At 41.3% G+C, this 22,287-nt stretch overlaps 1 protein-coding gene across 2 annotated transcripts in view; it reads right to left on the reverse strand.

Moving 5' to 3' along the window:
• Positions 1 to 1,536: 1,536 nt before the first annotated feature.
• LOC109698890 (T-cell-interacting, activating receptor on myeloid cells protein 1-like) overlaps positions 1,537 to 22,287 on the reverse strand; it is a 31,544-nt gene continuing 10,793 nt past the window's right edge. The window contains exons 1-8 of one of the 2 annotated variants that reach the window (XM_020183319.2): positions 9,829 to 9,965; positions 9,219 to 9,515; positions 6,051 to 6,110; positions 5,666 to 5,755; positions 5,532 to 5,559; positions 5,087 to 5,124; positions 4,132 to 4,169; positions 1,537 to 2,183 (exon numbers count right to left, since the gene is read on the reverse strand). In XM_020183319.2, coding sequence (XP_020038908.2) covers positions 2,022 to 2,183; positions 4,132 to 4,169; positions 5,087 to 5,124; positions 5,532 to 5,559; positions 5,666 to 5,755; positions 6,051 to 6,110; positions 9,219 to 9,453 — 651 coding nt within the window. In that variant the 5' untranslated portion in view covers positions 9,454 to 9,515; positions 9,829 to 9,965 and the 3' untranslated portion in view covers positions 1,537 to 2,021. Of the gene's footprint in view, positions 2,184 to 4,131; positions 4,170 to 5,086; positions 5,125 to 5,531; positions 5,560 to 5,665; positions 5,756 to 6,050; positions 6,111 to 9,218; positions 9,516 to 9,828; positions 10,120 to 22,287 lie in introns of those variants that run through there. The other variant, XM_074057417.1, reaches the window with a different exon arrangement.

Raw genomic sequence — 22,287 nt, forward strand, 5'->3', positions numbered from 1 at the left:
CCTCACTTCACCTAAGCACACAGTCCAAAAAGGCAGTAAAGAGAGTCTGCTTTCAGGAAGAAATTGCTGAGGTGGCAGTCCATCTCTTTCACGACATCCCATAGGTTAGAAGAAAATCACCACAGTCAAGCAGGGGAGGTTCCCAAGGGGCATGGATACTGGAACTGAAGGTCACTTGGGGTCATTTCAGGGTCTGTTTGCCTCAATGATTGCTCACTAAAGCCCCTCCCTCCAGCACACAAGATTGTGTGAGGTTATGAAAAATCATAGGAGAAAGGAGCTGAAAACATAAGATTGACAATTAAGGCAGGCACTGCACACAAATTCCTTCCTAACCCCTTTGGAAAGCTGAATGTTACTAATAAAATTAAGGATCCACCTGTCCTTGGACCCAGCCATTCCGCTCTCAGGTACAAATCAAGAGAAAGGATGGTGTGTGTGCATACACATGAATGCTCATGGCAGTCCTCTAGACCTGGAAAATGTGACATGAATGTAAAAGGGGACTGTTGGTGGGTGAACCAGTGGAGGTAAAAAGATGGTGATGGGGTGGACATGGTCAAAGTATGCATGTAGGAAAGTAGCATAATGAAACCCTTTAAAACTGTAAAAAGGAGGGGATAAGAAAGAGTTATGGGGGGTCAATATGATAGAAGTACATTACATGCATGAATGGAAATATCACAATGAAACCTGACTGTACAGTTAATATACATTAATAAAAAATTCAAAATGGAAACGGCCCAAATGTCATCAATGGGAGAATGATAAGCAAATGTATAATCATATTATTGAATAATACCCAGCTGTACCAAGAACAAAATACATGCAACACCATGGGTAAACTCAAAAACACAATGGAGGGTGAAAGAAACTAGACACAAAAGAGCATATGGTATGTTATTACACTTACACAAAGTTGAAGAACAGGCGAAACTTATCCTCTGTAAAGAGCAGAAAAGGTTATCTCAAAGGAAGTGGAAATTGACTGGAGAACTAGAGAGGGTCCCAAGGGAACTTTTGGGGGCACTGGAAATATTCTAGAGGGAAGAGAGAACAATAGATAGGGGAGAAAGAGATAGAGAAAGATGGATGGATAGAGATAGATAAAGATAGAGAGCTAGATAGATATAAGATAGAGATTGATAGATATAAGATAGATAGATAGATAGATAGATATAGAGAGATACATAGGTATAAGATAGATATAAGATAGAGATAGATAAATATAAGATAGAGAGATAGATATTATCTACAGAGAGAGAGAGAGAGAAAGAGAGAGAGAGAACTATAGTTTGGATCTAGAATGTCTCCCAAATGCCCATGTGCTGAAAGTGTGGTCCCCAGCTTGGTGATATTGAGAGGTAGTAGCACCTTTAAGAGGTGAGACCTAGTGGGAGGTCTTCCAGTCCCTGATAGCACTGCCCTTGAAGAGGATGGTGTGACCCTAGCCCCTTTCTCCCTCTTTCCTCCCAGCTGTGGGGTGAGCAACTTCGCTTCATCAGGAGCTTCTACTACAATGTACTGCCTCACCATACAGCCAAAACAATGGGGCCAGTTGGTCATGGACTGACTTCTGAAACCATGAGCCAAAATAAACCTTTTCTCTCTTTTTTATTGACTTATATTAAATTGCACATAGTAACATTTCTATACATGATATACTTTGATAATATCCACTATCTCTACTACTCATTCATATTCCCCCTCACCCATCTTCATTTTCCCTTCTCTTCCATCCTCCTAGTAGCCCCCCAAACCTTTTGTCTTTATAAGTTGACTCATCTCAGGTATTCATTATAATAATAAAAAGCTGACTAGCACAGACAAATAGATGACAGTTTGACATTTGCACCAAGATTTGTGCATTTAAGCCTATTCAAATGATAACTCACTAAAAATAATTTTTAAAAGAAGGGAATAAGTCTTCACTAGACATCTGAATAAAAGCACAATCATTGCTTAGCCCCCACCCCAAGAGGTCCTGTCCCAGACTCTGCTCCCTTGTGGGATGTCTTGCTTCAGCTCTTCTGTTTCTTCTTTACCTCTGAGTACACACAGCTGTCCTGAAGCTGAGTGCTCTGACTGGGAGAGGCCTCTCCCTTTTCTATGGCTCTGGCATTCAACTCAGAATAAGTCATTCTGTGGGCATTTTCAGTTCCTGAGGTCTGGGGCCCTTCATTCTGGAGATAAGCAAAGAACAGGATTAAATCCAGGCAAGAGTATTTGATTTTTTAAAAAACTCAGAGCTACCATTTGAGATGCATACCACGCCCCCAGCCCTTCATGGTTTAATTTTTTTTATTGTTTTATTATTCATATGTGCATACAAGGCTTGGGTCATTTCTCCCCCCTGACCCAACCCCTTCCTTTACCCCCCACTCTGTCCCCTCCCTCTGCCCCCCACCCCCTCAATACCCAGCAGAAACTATTTTGCCCTTATTTCTAATTTTGTTGTAGAGAGAGTATAAGCAATAATAGGAAGGAACAAGGGTTTTTGCTGGTTGAGATAAGGATAGCTATACAGGGACTTGACTCATTAATTTCCTGTGCATGTGTGTTACCTTCTAGGTTAATTCTTTTTGAGCTAACTTTTTCTCTAGTTCCTGGTCCCCTTTTCCTATTGGCCTTGGTTACTTTTAAGGTATCTGCTTTAGCTTCTCTGCATTAAGGGCAACAAATGCTAGCTAATTTTTTAGGTGTCTTACTTATCCTCACCCCTCCCTTGTGTGCTCTCACTTTTATCATGTGCTCAAAGTCCAATCCCCTTGTTGTGTTTGCCCTTGATCTAATGTATGGTTTAATTTTTTGGATAGGATCTTGTAATTTTGTCTGAGCTGGCCTGCATCACCACATCCAGCTTGATTTTTGAGATAGGTTCTTACTAACTTTTTTGCCTGGACTGGTCTCAAACTGAGATCCTTCCATCTTCACCTCCTAAGTAGCTGGGATTACAGGTGTGTACCACCACCTTTAGTCCCAAAAGTATTTCATTTGAAATAGCCTCCTGATATCCAAGTCCCTGTGTGTCCTTCTCTTGAGTGTCACCTGGACCTGGGGACTTTCATCTGATGATCAGAACATAGAAAAAAGATGGGGCACCATGACCAACAGCAGGTGATAAAGGACAAACTTCTGTCTTTCCCGGATTTTAAAATTTCCCTCTCTCTCACTGACTGTGATGAAGCCAGCTGCCATGTTTTGGGCTGCCCAGCAAGGAGGCCCATGTGGCCAGGCACTGAGGCTCATCTCTACCCAGCAGTCCTTGGAGAACTGAGTTTGGGCAACAACCAGAGAGTGACCCTCCCAAGTGAAGACTTAATAGGACTGTATCCCTGGCCAGCATCCTAGGCAGTTTCATGAGGAGGCCCAGTGCAAGAAAACCCAGCTGTGCCACACCCCAATCCCTGACTCACAGACACTTAGAGATAATACATGCAATTGCTTTCAAACACTACATTTTGGGATCATTTGTTACACAGTGGTAGATAATTCATAAAACATCTGTCAACATAGGTATTGTGAATATGAAATGTCTAGAACAGACACACCCAGAGTGACAGGAAGCAGATTCACGATTGCCAGGACTGAGAGCGGCAGAGAGAGAGGCAATGCAGGGTGACTGCAGAAGAATGTGTAGTGTACATGCTGGCAGGTACTTCCAAAAGGGTCGTACATTATTCTCTCAATAGCAGCAAGAGGTGGGGCGTACTATCCCCATCGTATAGATGAAGAAGTTGAAGTTCAAGTGGGAAAGCCACATGCCTGAGGTCACGCAGATAGTTATAAGACTCATAGCACAAGTTCCTGACAGCCTATGCCATGCCTGGAATCCTGCTGATCACTCTGTATGGCTGACTTAGCCAGTTCCTATTGATCCACTCACTCTTCCCAAAAATGGGAAGAAGGTGGTGTTTTTTTCCAAGCTACAGATGGAGACATGTCCTCAGGAAAGAGTTGTGGGCTGAGGTTCCCTGGCCAGAAAGGGTACAGAAGATTTCAAGCTAAGCTCTCCCAAAGAGTGAAGGAAGGCTGTAGTGGATGGCAGCAGAAGCACAAACCACTGGCATAACTAGAGGAGGAAAGCTGGAGAGAGAAGAGGCTGAGGGGAGCTGTCCAAGTGGGACTCACCAAGGTAGGAGTGCAACTCTTCCCATCTGTGGATGCACCTGGAGGGAGAGACTCTGCCATTGTTTCATCCCCAGGCTAGAGGCCAGGTCTACACACACACACACACACACACACACACACATACACACACACACACTATACACCTGCACACATGCATATGCACACCTATCCATGGGAATACTCACACCTACATACACACATGAATGTATCAGCTCACATGCACACTCACGCCATACTTAGACACGCATCACTAACTCTTACATTCTTACACACATGTATATACACACATACTTACAAATGTACATGTGCACAAATGCACACTTCATGCTCACATGCACACAGAGACACATGCATACGCACACACACATGCACATGTCTAGACATACACATAGGTACACATGGACAACCGTCTACACAATATATACACAAGCATACTCATATGTGCACACATGTATGTGTGTGGACACATGCATGCTCATAAGGTACACATATAAAATCAAACATGCACACATGCTTGTACAAGCACACAGATGTTCACATATGCATGTGCAAACACACACCCAGATGAACACATGCACAGCTACATGTATACACACACACAAATACACACATACACAGATGTACATGTGTATGCAGAAATACACGAACACTTAGATATATGGGCACACATGCATACTCACACAAACATGCACAAACACAGATATACACATGCATACATGTGCACACAGACGCACACAATATACACACCTTCGTAATGTTCATCCACATACATGTACAATGCATTCTTGTGCTATGAGTGCATGCCTCCATGCACACATGCCCTAATAATACACATGCATGCTCACCTAGACACTCTCAAAAACACAATGCATACATACATACAAACACCACACACGTGCACACACAACACATATACACACAAAACATGCACATGCATATCCCCATCATTGGTTACCTGTCACCACTTCTTCAGGGTCTTTGGAAAAGCAGCAGCTGAGGGAAAAAGAGTGAAACACTGGAGATGAAGGAGATTGGAGATGGAAGTCAAGGTCCCTGTGAGTAGGCAGGGTGTGCTAGGGTGTAAAGCTAGGTCACAGCACAGGTCTCTGCACCAAAATGTCTCTACCTTTCCCCAATTCCCATGCCCAACCCAGGATCTCCGGGTACATAGCCCTGGTTGCTGAGGAGGAGAGCTTGTTGGAGGCAATGTGATTCGTGATGAAGGAATCCTGGGCGGGAATATAAGTGTGACAATAGGAAAGTGGAAGAGAGGAACCCGATGGCTGTCACAGCTGGTCTGGAGTAGATGAGAGGTTGAGGTAAGAGAGAAGGTCTTAGGCATCCGAGGTGGTGGAGGAGGAGTTAAGCATTGGCTGGCAAGGCTCTGTAAGTAGCTCTACCTTTTGAATCTGTTGTCAGGAGCAGATCCTGGGGTTTAAAAAAAGGACAAGAAAGTATTACCACTGTGATGTTAGCTTCCTTGTTCCATTTCTCTAGTTCCCCAAAGGTTTAGCCTTCTCTTCCTCCAATTTACCCCTCTGGGAGTATTTGTAGATGAGAATGGCTGAGAGGAGGAGGAGGAAGATTACAATGGAGACAACAACAATGACGATTCCTGAGGACCCTGGGAGGAGACAAAGTGAGAGCAGTGAGTGGTACTGGAGCGTGTTCTGTGCCTGAGTATCCCACCACTGACAGACTTCTTATCACTGGTTGACTTCTTATCACATGTTGGCAATCTCTCTACATCTTTTCCTACTTATTTCTATCTGATCATGCCCATTTTACAGATGAGGAAGTTGAGATTCAGAGTGGAAGTGAAGACACCCCACCAAGAAGAAGGCAGAACTGTGACTTTCACCCCTCCTGCCTCCCAGGCTTGGAGGACCCCATGTCCTAGGAAGTTCCTAATCTCTTACCTGATCCTTCTTTTATCTGAGGAGGCTTCGTTATTTCCACTTCATCTAGAAGCCAGAGTTCTTGAAGTTAAAAAAAATCAGAATAACAATCACATTGTTATACATTGATGGATGCTTTGTAAAAATTTAATTGTACAAAACAATGAGTTCCATTATGAGATTTTCATACTTACCTACTATATACTTGGATCATATTCACCCCGTCACCTTTTCATTTCCCCTTCTTCCTGCTGGTGCCTCCCACAGCAGGAAGTCCCCCTTCTACTTTCTTCTTTTTAAGACTAACACTGGAGATTGACCTCAGGGCCTCACACTTGCTAGGCAAGCACTCAACCCACTTTAAGCCACACTTTAGTCCTTCTGGTTTTAGTTTGCTTTTCAGGTAGGGTCTTGTGCTTTTTTCTGGGCTAGCCTCAGACCTTGATCTTCCTTTCTCCACCCCTTGAGCGGTTGGGATTACAGGTGTCCACCACCATGCCCAGCCCCTTTCTACTTTCATGTCTTGTTTTTCTCCCTTAAATCTAGGTTCCATGTATGAGAAAAAATAGGCAATATTTTTCTGAGTCTGGCTTATTTCACTGAACACAATGATCTCCAGTTTGACCCAGTTCCATCATAGCATAATTTCACTCTTCTTTATGGCTGAATAAAACTATTGTGTATAGATACCACATTTTCTTTATCCATTCACTGGTTGAATAGCCACATTCTTAGATGTGGCTATTGTAAATGTGTGACATCTCTATTGTCTGCTGCTGCTGAATTTCTTTTAAAATTCTCTGTATATGTTACAATGATATATCTCTGTAGGAAAGGTATAATATACACAGAGACATGATAGGACTACTTTAGAAGGTCCTGCTGGAGAGGGAATGGAAATAATCTTTTTTTTGATAAGTAATGGGATTTAAACTCATGGCTTTGAACTTGCTAGGCAGGTGCTCTACAAGAATGGAAATAGTGTTGGGAGAAAAAGTATAATTTTATCTCCATTTGTGGACAAAAAGCATGACTAAATGTAAACAATGATAGCTCTGGATGGTGGAGACCTGACTGATATTTCTCTATGATTTCTATTTGAGAGATATTTATCAAATTTCTCTTATTGATTTATGGAAGGAAAGTTTCCTGAGTGTCAGTTCTATCTGAAATAAAATGGGACACAAAGGAAAAAAAGACAAGAGACTGTGAAAACTGTTGTAACTCTCTAGTCAGCACCTTGGCAGGAAATACCTTCCCTCACCAGGCAAGAGCACCCTGGCTCCTCTTAGAAGTGCCCACCTGCCGCTGCATCCCTATGACATTGCATGGAGCTGGTTATTCTTGCATAACCCTGCAGCAAGCACCCCCACAACTGATCCAGAGGTGGAACCAAGCAGCACAACTCAGTCTCCTCCAGCACTTGTTTGTTTGTTAACCGTGTCTGGGAAGAGGGTCAATCCCAACTCAGCAGTAGAATTTATGAGTCAGTTAACTCAGATCTTTTTGTTGTTGTTGTTTTGTTTTTTGCAGTACTAGAGTTTGAACTCAAGGCCTTGTAGGCAGATGATCTATCACTTGAGCCATGCCCCAGCCTTTATTTATGTTTTTTTCTTTGGGTTATTTTTCAGGTATTTGCCCAGGCTGGCCTTAGAGTGTGACCCTCCTACCTACGCCTCCTGAGTAGCTGGGATGACAGGTGTATACCACCATGCCTCACTTATTGATTGAAATGGTGGTCTCACTAACTTTTTGGCCTTGAACCACAATCCTCCACCTCTGGAGTAGCTGGGATTATAGGCGTGAGCCCCTGTGCCCAGCTCTAAATCAGATCTTGAGGCCAGTGATCCCTGTTTGAAAGAGGCAGCAGATACAGACTGAGATAGACTGAGGCTGGCAATAAGTCAGAACTCAGCCAGGGTGCCACTCTCTAGTTCTAGGTTTGGAAGCTAAATGGCACACATGCATGTCCAAGTTTGCTACTCCATTTCCTAGTGGTTCTCAACCAGTCCTGATTTTGCTTCCCAGACAGGCATTTGATAATGTCTGTAGATGTTTTGGGGTTGTCACAGCTGGAAGGGGAGACACACAGTAGAAGCCAGGGACACTGCTGATCATTCTACAATGCACAGGACATTGTTTACATCCCCCAAAGAGAATGATCCACCTCAAAATGCCAACAGTTCCACTCTGGGAAACTGATTATTCCTTTAAACTCACAAAGTAGTATACTTTCTTCATTATTTTCAGGGTGCTGAAGTTTGAACTCAGATCCTCACCCTTGCTGGGCAAGAACTCTACCACTTGAACCACAAACCCAGCCCTTTTGGTTTTTAAAATTTTGTTTCTGAGATAGGGTGTCACAACTACCATTGCCTGGCGTGCCTTGAACTTGAGATCTTCCTGCCTTTGCCTCCGGAGTAGCTGAGATTACCACAACCTTGCTCAGTCCCCTCCTATTTTTTTCCTAGACTACTTGAAAGTAGTTTTTTTTTGCCATTTACAATCAAGTATCTTGGCTCCTACAGACACTATTATCAAAACTGCTAGTCATAACTGATTCCTTACTTTATATTTGGTAGTCATAGGAATCTTGTCCTTTATATGTATACATTGTTATTCCCACTTTACAAATGCAAAAACGGGATATGGAAGAATGACTCATATATCACACATAAGAAATTTCATGATGTAGGTTTTTTTTTTTTGGTGGTACTAGAGTTTGAACTCAGGTCCTCATGTGAGTTAGATAGTACTCTACCACTTGGGCCACTCTGCCAGCCCCCAGAGGTATAATTTTAACTTTAAGGCACATTCTACAAGCCCTAAAAGAGCACGGACTTTTTACAGGTGCCCTGGAATCATGGATCTCCTTTTTTTATTATTATTTCTGGGAATTAAAATAAAAGAGAAAAGAAAAAAGAGAAGAAGAACAACAAAAAAACATAAAAGAAAAAAAGGGAAGCCCTTTCCCAGCCTTCTTAAAAATGATGCTCTATCACCCACACTCCCTCCATCTCTGAAAAGATCCTCTTCACTACTCCACAGGATCTGGCCAAGTTCCATCCTCTCAAACGATCTTTGCTGGCTGCAGTGTCTTGTGGGAGCACATCTTCCTTATAAAACACTCTCCCAGGGTGCAGAACCAACAAATAACCAGTTTTAGTCCTCCTAAAGATAAAAACTTACCTGTCACCAAGATTTGAAGATCATTACTGGGGTATGATGCCCAGAAAGGGGCTTCTGCCTGGTGGTATACACAGCTGTAGTACCCTGAGTCACTGACTGTCACATTGTGAAGGGTGAACTCTGCACGGTCATTTTCTAAAATCTTAGGCTGTGTGGGTGACAATGTTCCCTCCTTCAGTAGAAGGAACACTTTATGCTTAGTCAAAATATCTTCTGTCTGGCACTGAAGAGTCATATTCCCTCCTGGGGCCACCTTACCCCATTGGTAGGCTTAGAGGGAAGGTTGGGATAAAGCACCTGTAAGAGAGGAGGCTCTGAGGTCAAGGGAGGGTATGCATAAATCCCCCTGCTCTCCCTTGTTCCCCTGACAAGGAGGTCCCATCATGCCTGATATTTCCCTCTTTATATTCTAACTCCAGGATGGAGATTTTTCTCTCCTACAAGTGTGGATAAACCAAGGTACCCATTTCTGTCCCTATCACCCCATCCCCTCATCAACTGCTCTGGAGATGAGACCCTATTTTTTCCTCTTTCTGTTCCTCAGGTCCCTCCCTCACCCCTGTCTGAGGATCACCATAAGTCATTCTGAAGTGAGACAGCCTCTCCTCACCTGTGACCAACAGAAGAAGGTCGTCGCTGGGCTGTGATGTCACATTAGGGGACGCTTTATTGGAGTATTCACAGGTGTAGTGTCCACTATTACTGTGTTGTATGTCAGTGAGATAAAACACAGCTTTTCTTTCCACCACATAATATGGCAGCATGGGATCCAAAACACACCCTTTCTTTCTGAGAACAAAGGATACACCTGGAATAGGACTCTTGCATTTCAATGTCACATTGCTCCCAGGAGGAACCACTGAGCTCGGCCAGGCACTGAGGCTGGGCTTGGGAAGAGGTCCTGGAAGTAAGCAGAGATCAGGGCTGGATCTGACACTCACCTGCTCCCAGGAAACCCATTTGAGGAAAGGGGAGGGAAAGGAGACATGTGGAGTGTAGGTTCAAGGACAGTTTGACTGAAGAGTCACACACCATCTCCACTTATGTCTGTTTGACCAACACATAGCCCTGCAAAGGAAACACCCATAAGACACAAGTGTCTGCTTGGAGTCACCTTGTCACTCTCTCTGATTCTGAGGGGAATCCCAGAGTCTCCTGCTGAGCTCAAACTTTGTTTGCTGCTCACCAGTGGTTCCAGCCTCCTGTCCAAGAACCCGATTGGCATCAGTATCTGTTTGTAACTCATATTGGCTTTGTAGAACACCACTAGCCTGAGAGTTTACAAAAGAACACCTTTACTATCTTTCCACTCTTTTTTTCTTCTTATTTTTTTATTTATTCATTTATTCACATGTACATACATTGTGCCATTTCCCCCTCAACCCCTCCCTCTCCGCCCCACCTCCCCTTCACTTCCAGGCAGAACCTGTTCTGCCCTCTTCTCCAATTTTGTTGAAGAGAAGACATAAGCAATAACAAGAAAGACAAAGCATTTTTGCTAGTTGAGATATAAGGATAGCTATACAGAGAGATTCCTAACATTGCTTCCATGACATGTGTATTACATGAATTGTTTCTTCTCTACCAGACCTCTTCACTACTTCCCAGTCACCTTCCCATATTGACCTCTGTCGCTTTAAGGTTACTGTACTAGCTCCTCTGCAGTGGGGACATCAAACACTTTCAAGTTTTGGGTTTCCTACCTTTCCCTATTCCTCCTGTATGTGTCCTCCCCTTAGCATGTGACCCATGTCTAATATTACTGTATTTGTTTTAGATCTAAAGTCTGCATATGGGGGAGAACATACGATTTTTGGCTTTCTGAGCCTGGCTAACTTCCCTTAAGATGATGTTCTCCAGTTCCATCCATTTACTTACAAATGACAAGATTTCATTCTTCTTCATGGCTGAGTAAAATTCCATTGTGTATAAATACTACATTCTCTTAGTCCATTCGTCAGTAGTGGGGCATCTTGGCTGTTTCCATAACTTGGCTATTGTGAATAGCGCTGCAATAAACATGGGTGTGCAGGTGCCTATGGAGTAACCTGAGTTGCATTCCTTTGGGTATATCCCCAGGAGTGGGATTGCTGGATCATATGGCAGATATATGTTTAGTTTTTAAAGAAGCCTCCATATTGTTTTCCAGAGTGGTTGTACTAGCTTGCATTCCCATGAGGGTGGCTCTTGAACTCCCCACATCAGCAAGTCTGTATAGGAAAAGACAATAACAGGAATCCAGCCCAGTAGGTAAGGCAGGGCTTGATGTGGCTCATAGTACCATATAACTTCCTTAAACTTCATAGAGAAAAATAGCTGTCCCATATACTAATAAGCATCCTTGGGGGCAAAAACCCATTCTGTTCTCCTCAGCAAGGAAATAATATTGACTGTTGAGGTTTTTTTTCCTTTCTGTATCTTTTTTTAAATTATTGATTTGTGTTTCACTGTACTTATTTTATCATGCTGTCTCTCAGTTCTTTGTTGGAATATTCTGTAGATGCTGTTAAATTCATTTTATCTTTAGTGGAGTCTATCTCTAAAGTTTCTTTGTTGTTTTTTCTGCCTGGATGATCTTTTTTTTGTGTGTGTGTTACTGGGATTTGAACTCAGGTACATACATTTGTTAAGCAACTTGCTCTGCCACTTGAACCACCTGGTCAGAACTTCTTGTGTGTGTGTTTTGGATATTTTTGAATAGAATCTCATGAACTATTTGCCCAGGCTGGCTTTGAACTGTGATCCTCCTGATTTCTGCCTTCTGAGTAGCTAGGATTACAGCTATTCCTAGTCTTTTTAGAGCTTTTATCATAAAGTGGTGTTGGATCTTGTCGAAGGCTTTGTCTGCATCTATTGAGATGATCAAGTGGTTTTTGTCTTTGCTTCTATTACTGTGCTGTATTACATTTATGGATTTCTGTATGTTGACCACCCCTGAATCCCTGGGATGAAGCCAACTTTGTCATGGTGAATGATCTTTCTGATATGTGGTTGGATTTGGTTTGCCATTGTTTTATTGAGGATTTCTGCATTGATGTTCATTAAGGAGATTGGCCTGTAGTTCTCCTTTTTCGATGTGTCTTTGTCTGGTTTTGGGATGAGTGTAATACTGGCTTCATAGAATGAGTTAGGCAGTGTTCCTTCCCTTTCTATTTTGTGGAAAAGTTTAAGGAGAGTTGGTATTAGTTCTCCTTTAAAGGTCTGATGGAATTCAGCAGAGAATCCATCAGGTTCTGGACTTTTCTTTTTTGGGAGACTCTTTATTCCTGCTTCAATTTCATTTCATGTTATAGATCTATTTAGGTGGTTAATATCCTCTTGGTTCAGTTTTGGATGGTCATAAGTATCTAGAAATTTGTCCATTTCTTCAAAATTTTCAAATTTATTGGAATATAGGTTCTCAGAGTAGTCTCTGAGGAGTCCCTGAATTTCTGTGGTGTTTGTTCGTTACCTCCCCTTTTGTGTTTCTTATTTTACTAATTTAGGTTTTTCTCTCATTTTAGTCAGATTTGCCAGAGGTCTGTCAATTTTGTTTAGTTTTTTTAAAGAACCAGCTTTTTGGGTTTTTTTGTTGATTCTTTGTATGGTTTTTTGATCTCTATTTCATTAATTCCAGTCCATTTTTTTATTATTATTTCTCTCCCGCTTGTTTTGGGTTTTGCTTGTTCTTATTTTTCTAGGAGTTTGAGATGTAGGTCAATTAGGTCATTGATTTGAGATCTTTCTGTCCTTTTAATATATGCACTCATGGCTATAAACTTTCCTCTTAGGACTGCCTTTGCTGTGTACCATAGGTTCTGGTAGGTCATGTTTTTGTTTTCATTAACTTCCAGGAACCTTTTAATTTCCTCTTTTATTTCATCTATGACCCACTGATCATTGAGCAATGTGTTGTTCAGCTTCCAACTGTTTGCATATTTTCTGCTGTTGTTTTTGTTGTTGAGTTCTAGTTTTAATGCATTGTGATTAGGTAGAATTCAGGGGATTATTTCTCTTATTTTTGCTGAGGCTTGCTTTGTGCCCTAAGATATGATCAATTTTGGAGAAAGTTCCATGGGCTGCTGAGAAGAATGTGTATTGTGCAGAAGTTGAATGAAATATTCTTTAGAAATCAGCTAGGTCCATTTGATCTATGATGTGATTTAGTTCTGGAATTTGTTTATTGATTTTTTGTTTGGATGACCTATATATTGGTGATGGGGGGCATTAAAGTCTCCCCCTACCACTGTGTTGGAGTCTCTATATGCTTTTAAGTCCTTTAAAGTATGTTTGATGAAATTGGGTGCACTGAGATTGGGTGCATAATTGTTATTTCCTTTTGGTGTATTTTCCCTTTTATTAGTATGTAGTGTCCTTCTTTATCTTGATTGATCAATGAAAGTTTGAAGTCTACTTTGTCTGAGATAACTATTGCTACTCCTGCCTGTTTTGGGGGGGCTATTGGCTTGGTAAATCTTCCAGCCTTTCACCCTCAGCCACTGTTTGTTTCTGTCAATGAGATGGGTCTCCTGTAAATGACAGATTGTTGGATCTTCCTTTTTAATCCAGTTTGCCAAATGGTGTCTTTTGATGGGGGAGTTGAATCCGTTGGCATTCAGTGTTAATATTGATAAGTATATGGTGATTCCTGTCATTTAGTTGTTTTTGTTGTTTAAAGGTTTGATTGTGTGCAGCTGAATTAATGTTACTGTCTTATTCCTTGTCTTTTTTCTCCTGTTGTTTGGTACTGCCTGTCCTCTCATGGTTTTGTTTGCTTTCATTTTCTGTGTGCAGAATTCCTTGGAGAATCTTTTGTAAAGGTGGTTTGGTAGTCATATATTGTTTTAGTTTCTGCTTATCATGGAAGACTTTTATTGACCCATCTATTTTGTATGATAGTTTTGCTGGGTAGAGTATCCTAGGGTTGAAGTTATTTTCATTCAGAGCCCAGAATACCTCACTCCATGCCCTTCTTGCTTTTAATGTTTCTGCTGAGAAGTGTGCTGTGATTTTGATGGGCTTACATTTATATGTTATTTGTTTTTTCTCTCTTACAGCCTTCAATATTCTTTCTCTATTCTCTGTGCTTGTCTTTTTAATGATAATATGTGGTGGAGAAATTTTATTTTGGTCAAGTCTGTTTGGCATCCTGGAGGCTTCCTGTACCTGAATGGGCATAACTTTTTCTAGATTTGGAAAATTTTTCTGTTATTATTTTATTGAATATATTACAAATCCCTTTTGCTTGGACCTCCTCTCCTTCTTCAATGCCCATGATTCTCAGGTTTGGTCTTTTGATAGAGTCAGTGAGTTCTTGCATTTTCCTTTTGCAGGTGTTAAGTTGTTGGACTAACAGTTCTTCAGTTTTTCCTTTAATTTTTATTTTATCTTCGAGTTCTGAGATTCTACCTACCATTTGTTCTAGTATGCTCTAGTGGCCTTCCACTGTGTTTTGTGTTTCTGTTTCATTCTTTTTTCTGACATTTTCCATATCATGGGTCACTTTCTCTTTAATATTTTCTATTTTCATTTTAAAATTTAATTAATTTATTTCTCTATTTATAGTGTTCTCTGTTTCACTTTGGTGTTCATTTAGGGCTCCTATGAGTTCACTTATTTGTTTCTGTGTCTTTTCATATTCTTTATTTTTGGTGTTTTGAAATTTGTTGAGTGTATCTTGTACATTTTGGTTAACCATGTCTAGTATCTTCTCCATGAAATTCTCAGTGATTACTTGCAGGATTTCTTCTTTGAGAATGTTTTTGTAGGCATCTCTAGGTTCCTTAGTGTCATTTATCTTCGTATTTTTGGAGTCTGGAACTGGGTATCCATTTTATTCATTGCCCTCTGAATCCCATATTAAATTGTTTTTGGGGTGAGAGTGGTTTCCATTCCTTTTTGGTTTTCCCAGTGCTCCACTTTTTACTATGCAACTATGTTCTTGATAGGTTAGTTGGTGGTTTTAGTCACCTATTTTCTTTCCCTTGATTTAATTTTTGTTTTGTGGCTGTCTTGGGTTTTTAGCAAGGTTGGCGTGCTATTTCAATCCTTGGTCTGGTTGTAATTTAGTAATAACTATTTGTTTAGTTATTACTATTTATTTAGTAATAACTAAATCACATGTTTAATACCTGAGCAGTACTTTATATGTTATATAGAAGACCCCTTGCTGGTAATATCTATATGCAGTGGGAGTTGGGGGGCTAATATTTGTAAGGATAGCTATAGAAATTTGGGGAGTTGGATGGGGTAGCACTAAAGGGGGAGGTGGGAAGTAGGGTGGGTGAGTGGGGAAAGCAGTGTGGTGGCTGCTGTTTTTGTGGTCCTGTGTGTGTTTGGGTGTGTTTCTGTTATTGTAGTAGAGAGTGCTTTGTCAGGGACTGCAGGGGGTTGGGGTTGTATAAAGTTGGTATAGTAGGTTGGTCAGTGGGTGATGAGTGTGTAGGAGGGAGGGGTAGTCTGGTGACAGGTTGGGGAAGAATGGGAGGGGAAGGTGAGGGCAAGCGAGAGAGTGGGTAAGAAGGGGCAAAATGAGTTGTTTGGTGGAGGGGGGCAAATGATTTTAGCACAGAAGGAGGGAGAGTGGAAGGGATGAGAGTAGGGACGAGAAGATGATGATGGAAAAGTTGATAGTATAGAAAGAAAAAAAGATAGTAGGAATGAAGTAAAAATAGAAAACCAAACCAACCAACCAAACAAAAAAAACCTCAAAGAAATCAATGGGAAAAATGAACAAACAAACAAACAAAAACAAAAACAAACAAACAAAAAGAAAAAGAGACACCAGGTTCAGGAACAATAGAATTTCAGTCTTAGTTTAAGTTTTGGAGTTACTTCTCTGGCATCCAGTCCTGGCATTGGCATATAAACAGAAGCTCTGACATGCTCTCACCAGGTGATTGGCTTGAGGGTAGTGTTTTGTTCTTCTGTCTAACAGTTAAATTGAAATTGTGAGGTGAGGTAGCTTTGCCAGATCATGCAGGGTGGTCAGAGATATTGATTTCCTCAGCTGATAGCTGTATTACCCTTCAGCAGCAGCTGCTTGGTCAGCTCCTCCCCCAGTGAGGTGGGGCAGTTCAAGTTTGAATGCTGCCCTCAGGTTCAGGAAATCAGTTCTGTAATCCACTAGTGGCCCTGCTTTGGAAGATGCTTTTCACTGTGCTTGTTTACTGGGATTTCCATGTTGGGGGCTTATTCCTTTGCTCTGCTCCCTTTCTCTGGGGGCAGTTTCAGTGTTCCATCAGCCCACTCAGCTGTCAGTGTGTTATGACAGTTTGCTGTTTGTTTTTCAGTTTTGCAGAGCAGTTTGACTTTGGGTGCTGCTCACTGACTCAGGAGATGAGGTCTGTGATCCACTACCTGCCTGCTTTGGGAAGTGGCTTATTGCCCTCCCTCTCTCAGCCTTCCCACCTTTCCAGCATTTGTTTACTGATAGTTTGTACTGAAATTAACTCCTTGCCCCTGCCCCTTTCTCTGGTGCATTTTCAGTGTCCTCCCCTCCACCGTTGTGATAGATTAAGTTCACTGTTTGTTACTCAGTTTCTTCTGGGGGGCTATGCGTGGCTGGGGGAATTCTGTGTGCTGCATGGCATTCACCTGTTTGGTCTGTCAAATGTCTCAGAGCCAGATTTGGAGACAGCGGTGGCAGCTGAGGTGGTGGCAGCCCTCAAGTTTTCTCAGTGTAACATGTTGTGGGGAAGCTCTCCACAGGCTAGGGGCTCAGGGTGTCAAAGGTTTGATTCTGGTTGGTGCTTTGTTTCAGCCAAGTGTGGCTCCAACATCTCAGGAAGGTTTTGGAGTCACAGAGCTCACACTATCTGCTTCCGTACCTTAGTCGCCATCTTCTATCTTCCACTCTTGAGGTCAGAGAAGTCAAGCACCTTGGATCTTCCTGGCTCAAATCTAGGCATCTGTGGGGTTGAGTTTTTTTCTGGAGACTCCAGGGGAGGATTTGTTGCTTTCCCACTGCCCCATCCCCTGGCAGTCACCTTCCTTCCTTGGCTCTTCCTCAATCTTTGAAGGCAGTAATAGTTGGTCAATTTTCAGCTCCTCTTCTCATTCTCTCATACTTTTAAAGACATTTGTGGCAACATTGAGCACCCAGATAATCCAGAATAATCTCCCTATTTATGGCCAGATGATTAGTGGTCTTAATTCCATCTGTACACTTTGCTAATTCTTTTTTTGTGGTACTTGGGTTTGAACTCAGGACCTCTTGCTTGGTAAGTAAGTGCTCTACCAGTAGGGATGTGAACCACACCTCTAGCCTGCTATCTTTAACCTTAATTCCTCCTTACCTTGTAAGAAAACTGCGTTACTCTAATATAATAAAAATACATATTTGGATGGCTAACAAACACATGAAAAAAGATTCTACATCTTTATCCTTAAAGGTAATGTAAATAAAAACTACACTGAGATTCCACCTCACTCCAGTCAGAATGGCTGTCATCAAGAACACAAGGCTGGGGATGTAACTCAGTGGTTGAGTGTTTGCCTAGCACACACAAGGCCCTGGGTTTGATCCTCAGTATTGCAAACAACAACAACAAAAACAAATAAAAGTGCTGGTTAACCTTATACACTGCTGGTGGGAATGCAAACTAGTACAACCACTCTGGAAAAAAATTTGGAGACTTCTTAAAAATCTAAACTTAGATCTGCCATATGATCCAGCAATACCACTCTTGGGGATATACCAAAGGAATGGAACACAAGTTACTCCAGAGGTCCTTGCACACCCATGTTTATTGCAGCTCTATTCACAATAGCCAAGTTATGGAAACAACCAAGATGCCCCACTACTGACAAATGGATTAAGAAAATGTGCTATTTATACACAATGGAATACTACTCAGCCATGAAGAAGAATGAAATCTTATCATTTGCAGGTAAATGGATAGAACTGGAGAACATCATCCTGAGTGAGGTTAGCCAGGCCCAGAAGACCAAAAATCGTATGTTCTCCCTCATATGCAGACTTTAGATCAAGGGCAAACACAACAAGGGAATTGGACTTTGATCACATGATGAGGCGAGAGCACACAAGGGAGGTATGAGGATAGGCAAGAAACCCCCCCCAATATAAGATAGCATTTGATGTCCTCAGTGCAAATGAACTAATGCAGAAACTTTAAAGTGACAGAGGCCAATAGGAGAAGGGGACCAGGAGCTAGAGAAAAGGTTAGTTTGAGAAGAATTAATTTAGAATGTAACACATATGTACAGGAAAGCAATGCGAGTAAACTCCCTGTATAGCTATCCTCATCTCAACCAGCAAAAACCCTTGTTCCTTCCTATTACTGCTTATGCTCTCTCTTCAACAAAATTAGAGATAAGGGCAAAATAGTTTCTCCTGGGTAGCAAGGGGGTAGGGGGGGGAGAAGGAAGGGACAGGGGAAAGAGAGGGGGCAGGGGGAAGAGGGGAGAAATGACCCAAACATTGTATGCACATATGAATAAAAGATATAAAAAAAGTTAAGATGGTATAAAAATGCTGGTTAAGATGCTGAGCAAAAGGAAACATTATACACTCTATGAGACACTCAGTTGGCTACTTTGTTGCAGAAGCTATAGCAAACAAACACAGCCAGAGAAAGACATGGGGGGTATGCAGATTCCAGCTGGACACTTCTAAATATCTACACTTCAGTGTCTTAAACTCAGGACTGTGAATACTCATGGTCAGAAGACTTCATCATGGCATCTGCCACAGGGTAGGATAGTCAGTGGCTTTCCTGGCCTCCACCCACTAGATGTCACTAGCACACTTCCCCCCAGGCATGGCCAACCAGATTATCTCCAGACACTACCCAGTGTCTCCAGGAGACACAATCACCACCACTGAGAACCACTGGTTGACAGAATTCTGAACGGCAAGGAAAGAAACAATGAACTAGATGTGGACATTCAGTGAACAATAGCTACTCTCTGGCTCTGTCAGGTGCTAGTAGATAGGATCTAAGATCTCTCTCTCTCTCTCTCTCTCTCTCTCTCTCTCTCTCTCTCTCTCTCTCTTTCTCTCTCTCTCTGTTTCTCTCTCTCAGGTTGAACTCAAGCTTGTGAGGCAGGAGCTTTATTGGTTGAGCCATACCTCTAGCCCTTTTTGCTATGGTTAGTTTGTGGACAGGGTTTCTCTCTTCTCCTCAATCCAACTATTTTAAGCTTCCTTCTACTGCTGGTATGAAAGGTGTGCACCAGCACTCTCAGATTTTTTTCCATTTGAGATGGGGTTTCCAGAACTCCCTGCCTCGCTTTTACCCCAAACCTGTAATCCTCTTGATCTGCCTTCTGCATAGCTAAGATTACAGGCATTAGCCTCTGGTGCCCAGCTTCATCTCTTCTCTTGATCTCCTCTCATCTCTGAGTCTCATCTGTGTACATTACAGGATATGAATCAACACAGATCTGTTGTGTCATAGACTTTCTGCACCCAAATGTGATGGAAAGACTGACATGATGTTTAGGCCATGATGGATGATCTTCAGGAAGAATTTTAAGATTATCATCAAGAAGGGGTAATAATAATATGTGGCAATTGCATACTACTTACTGCATGCCAGGCTTTGACTACTGATCTCAACAAGCTTAACATGTACTGTGTTCTAGCCACTGTCCCAAGTACAGAATAAGAAGTAACTCACTTACTCTTACCACAACACAGGGAAGGAAGTACTGTTCTGATCCTTATACTAGAAACAAAAGCCAGAGATATAGAGCATTCCTTGCTCACACAGCCAGGACTCTAAGTGCAGGATGTAGTCAAAGGATTTAATCTCCACAACTTGATGATGTGGACATCACTACTGTCCACACTTTACAGATGTGGAACTAGGCTCTAAGTGATAGAGCAAGGATTCAGAACAGGCAGTCTATGGAAATGTCTACAAAATAAATCATATTTTAGGACACAAAACAAGTCTTAACAAATATAAGAAAAATGAAATGACTCCCTTCACACTGTCTGACCACAACAGAATAAAGATAGAACTCAACAACAAAAGAAATAGCAGAAAATATTCAAACACCTGGAGACTGAACAACACATTGCTGCATGACCAGTGGGTCACTGAAGAAGTTAAGAGAGGGAATAAAAAAGTTCTTGGAATCTAATGAATATGAAAACACAACCTGCCAGAACCTATGGGACACAGCAAAGACACTGCTAATGGGAAAGTTTATAGCTATAGATACCTACATTAAAAGCACAGAATGATATCAAATAAATGACTTACTGCTGCATCTCAAACTTCTAGAGAAATAAGAACAGGCTGAACTCAAAACCAGCAGGAGAGAGATCATAAAAACAAGGGCCAACATGAAGGAAATGCAAATCAAAATCACATTAAGATTCCACCTCACTCCTGTCAGAATGGCTACCATCAAGAACATAAACAACAGCAAATGTTGGTGGGGAAAATAGAACCCTCATACTTGTCAGTGGGAATGCAAATTAGCACTACCACTATGGAAAATAGTACGAAGGCTCCCCCCAAAAAACTAAAACTAGAACTACTGTATGATCCAGCAATACCACTCCTGGGAATATACTTGAAGGAATGTAAGTCAGGTTACAATAAAGACACCTACCTGCACACCCATATGTATTGCAGCATTATTCACAACAGCTAGGCAACAGAAACAACCAAGATGCCCTACTACCAATGAATGGATTAAGAAAATGCAGTATTTATATACAATGGAATTTTATTCAGTCATAAAGAAAAATGAAATTTTGTCATTCACAAGTATATGGATAGAACTGGAGTACATAATGTAAAGTGAAGTTAACCAGGTTCAGAAAGCCAAAGGTTGCATGTTTTCTCTCATATGTGGAATGTAGACTCAACACAAACACAAACAATATTATGAGAAACAAGTCACACTAAGGGGAGGTCACATACGAGAAAGGGAGGGTTAAAAAAGGAAGTTAGGAAGGTGAATATGGCTGATGTATTTCCTATACAAGAATGAATATGGAATTTTAAAACCTGTTGAAATCACCATAAGAAGGAGACTAATGTATAAAGGAGAAAATAGAGAGTATACATGGAAATGTCACAATGAAACTTCCTGTATAGCTATCTTCAACAAACAAAAATGTCTTTTTTCAAAAATGGAGAATAAGAAGGTAAAACAGGTCCTATCTGGGGATTAGTACCAGTGGGGCAGGGTAGGAAGAAAATAAAGAAAGGGTGTAGGGGGGTGAATATGGTGGAAATAATATGTACTCATGTATGAAAATGGAAAAATGAGACCTGTGGAAACTATTCCAGGAATGGGGGGAGGGACGATAAAGGAGAATGATGGAGGGGGTGAATGCAACTCTGATATATTGTGAAAACTTTGATAAATATCACAATGTACTCCCCAGTACAAGAATAATTTAAAAAAGAAAGAAAGAGGGTCTGAAACCAATCAAACAGAGACCAAAAAAAAAACTGTACAAAGAATCAATGAAACGAAAATTTAGTTCTTTGAAAAGGTAAATAACATTGCTAATTGCCTCACCCCCTTAGTCAACCTAGCTAAATGGAGGAGGGAAAGACCCAAATTATAAAATTAGAGAGCTAACAGAGTGATTCAAATGGTAGAGCACCTGCCTAACAAGCACAAGGTCTCGAGCTCAAACTCCAGTACCACCGACAAACAAATAAATAAAATAAAATACAGTACTGACAATAAATAAGTAAAATAATATTAGAGATGAAAAGGGGAATGTCACAACAAATGCCAATGAAACCCAGAGGATCCATAAGGAATACTTCAAAAACCTCTTATCAAATAAGTTGGAAAATCTAGAAGAAATGGATAAATTTCCAGATGCACATAACTAACCAAAATTGGACCAAGAGGATACAAAACACATAAAAAGATCTATCACAAGCAATGAAGTTGAAGCAGCAATAAAAAGTATCCCAAAAAAGAAAAACCCTGGACCTGATGGATTTACTGCTGCATTCTACCAGACCTTTAAAGAAGAACTAACATCAACACTCCTCAAACTATTTAATGAAATAGAAAAGGAAGGAACACTGCCAAACTCATTCTATGAAGCCACTATTACACTCATCCCCAAACCAGACAATAA

This window comes from Castor canadensis, chromosome 16 (genome assembly GCF_047511655.1).
Source record: "Castor canadensis chromosome 16, mCasCan1.hap1v2, whole genome shotgun sequence".
In the NCBI taxonomy this organism is placed as follows: domain Eukaryota; kingdom Metazoa; phylum Chordata; class Mammalia; order Rodentia; family Castoridae; genus Castor; species Castor canadensis.